The sequence below is a fragment of the Myotis lucifugus genome, unplaced genomic scaffold (assembly GCF_000147115.1).
Source record: "Myotis lucifugus unplaced genomic scaffold, Myoluc2.0 scaffold_590, whole genome shotgun sequence".
Classification (NCBI taxonomy): domain Eukaryota; kingdom Metazoa; phylum Chordata; class Mammalia; order Chiroptera; family Vespertilionidae; genus Myotis; species Myotis lucifugus.
In genome coordinates, this window is record NW_005871638.1 from 157,508 (window position 1) to 159,733 (window position 2,226).

The 2,226-nt window shown below is 62.8% G+C and overlaps 1 protein-coding gene across 1 annotated transcript in view; it reads left to right on the forward strand.

The window, feature by feature from the left end:
• The window catches only part of LRRC52 (leucine rich repeat containing 52), a 10,476-nt gene extending 10,136 nt beyond the window's left edge, over positions 1 to 340 (forward strand). Inside the window, 4 exon segments of the mRNA XM_006104690.3 lie at positions 8 to 33; positions 35 to 157; positions 159 to 285; positions 288 to 340. Coding sequence (XP_006104752.1) covers positions 8 to 33; positions 35 to 157; positions 159 to 285; positions 288 to 340 — 329 coding nt within the window.
• Positions 341 to 2,226: the final 1,886 nt, after the last annotated feature.

Consider the following 2,226-nt stretch of genomic DNA (forward strand, 5'->3'; position numbering starts at 1 on the left):
CCTCCAGATGATCAGACCGCCACGTGCGTGGAGCCCCACAGAGCTGCCCGGCTTGCCCCATCACGCAGGTGGGGAACCCCGCTTGCGTTACATGTCCATCCACCCCACCTGGACCACCAAGGACTACATCTTCTTGCTGCTCATCAGCTTCTGCATCTTTCTCGGCGGGCACCGTGCCCCCCTGGCTCACGGGCGTGTGCGCCGTAGTCTACCAGAACGCCCGGCGCAAGTCGAGCGACGCGGAGGACGAGGACGAGCACGGGCAGCCCGTGGAGGTCAGCAGGCGCATTTCCAGAGAAGGTCGGACTCGGGCCAGGACGGCTTCCCTCAGCTGATCTAGGCGCCAGGGGCCACTCTCAGGCCTGCCCTCCCAGCCCCCCGCCCCCCCCCCCCGCTCCCGACCCCACTCCTGTGGAGCTGTCGTAGAGGCTGGAGCCTATTAGTAAAATAAAGTTTTTATGGCAAAAAAGTCTGGAAACAGGTGCAGCATCCCAGGACTGAGGGAGTCGCACCAAAGCAGGCAGCTGGTGTCTAATGAGCACCCAGTCCCCCTCCATGGAGGGAGAGGCAGGGAGCACAGGATGAAGATGAGCCCTCCGAGGGTAAGCAATTGGGGAGGGGGGTCCAGCATAAAATGAATCGAGGGGAGAAAAATACCGGACACAGTGACAAGCGCTGACACTAAGAAATTCTCCCGCGGGCGCCTCCACGCTCCCTCCCGTGATGATCACAGTGGCCCCATGGCGTTCACAGGAGTTCACAGCGACAGTGAGGCCTGGGCAGGTCCAGCACCTGACCGAGGCCGGCCAGGCAGCCGCAAAGCCACCCGAAGCCACAGGAAGCTGCCCCCCCAACCCACCCCCTCCTCCGACCCAGAGATGTCTAGCGACATAACCAGCAGCTGTCGTGTGAGCCTTGCACAGAGCAGAGGAGGGAGGCGCACATACATGTTCTCCGGGCCAGCCCTCAGCAGCCAGGTCGGGTGGTCGTTGCCAACCTTGTTCTCCTGGAGCTCAGAGAGGCTGTGACCAGCTCAGGATCGCACAGCTGAAGGGAGGCAGCACAGGGCGGAATCCAGGCTGCCTGCCCCCCCCCCGCCCGCGCTCTGTGCACCGAGAGTGGCTGTGGTTCCTGAAGGGCTAGCAGAGGGCCCAGCGCGCTGTGGGCAGCCTTGGCTGACGCCCTGGGAGTGGGGTCCAGGCGAAGGGAAGGAAGGGAGACTGTGTCAGAGGGAAGGGAGGCGGGACCCTGCAGGGCCTCAGATGCACCCGTCACTCAGGGCTAGGACAGGCTGTGCAGTAGCAGATAAACCCAGTGTCATTGGCTCAGCACCACGAAGACTTCCTCTCACGGGTGGAGTCCAGTGTTGGAAGGGCAGCCCTCCTCCCTCCCATAGCTCCAGCCCCTGGACCACAGTCCTGGGGGTTCCCTGCAGGGAGTGAGGTGTCAGCCCCTGGACCACAGTCCTGGGGTTCCCTGCAGGGAGTGGGGTGTCGCGGGCACACAGCTCTTAGCTGCCTGGGCCTGGAATTGATGTGTCAGTTGCATCCCATTTCTCATGGCCCCAACCTTACAGCCGGCAAACACAGTCTGGGTGCCAGGAAGACAAGTCTGTGTCCTGCCCACCACGGCGGGAGCCTGCACTTTCCCTGCGGACCCCACACCGAGAGCTCCGGGCGGGAGAATCACAGGCCCTACGTGGGCTCTAAAGCTCCTGTGGCTGTCGGGGGGACAGGAAACAAGGGGACCAGCCTTACTGCAGTGCTGGGGGTGGGGGTAGGGGCAGTAGGAGCAGAAGTGCATGAATGTCAGCGTTTCGTCGGACGGACAGTGGACACAACTCCACGAGTGACCGGGAAGGGGAGGTGGGAGCAGTGGGCAGGAGCCAAGGCAGCACCCACATGCTGACTCGGACATCAGGCGGCAAAGCACAGTCGCTGAGGCCGGGAACCCCCTGAGCTGTTGCCCACATGGGGAGTGAGAAGGGACACGGACGGCAGGGGGGAAGGGCACCTCCTTGTCGCCCGGGACGTCCACAGATGGTGCCTGAAGCAGAATAGCCACCTGGGGACAGGCAACATGCCCTTCAGCGATGCACAAAACCAGCCGATCTCAGTGCCCTGTCCTGGGAGGAGAGGCTGGAGGGGAGGGAAGACAGGCGTTTCTCACCCCAGCTCTGTGGGACTACACCCTCACTCAAGTGCGTGCTTAGCTGATAAAAATGAG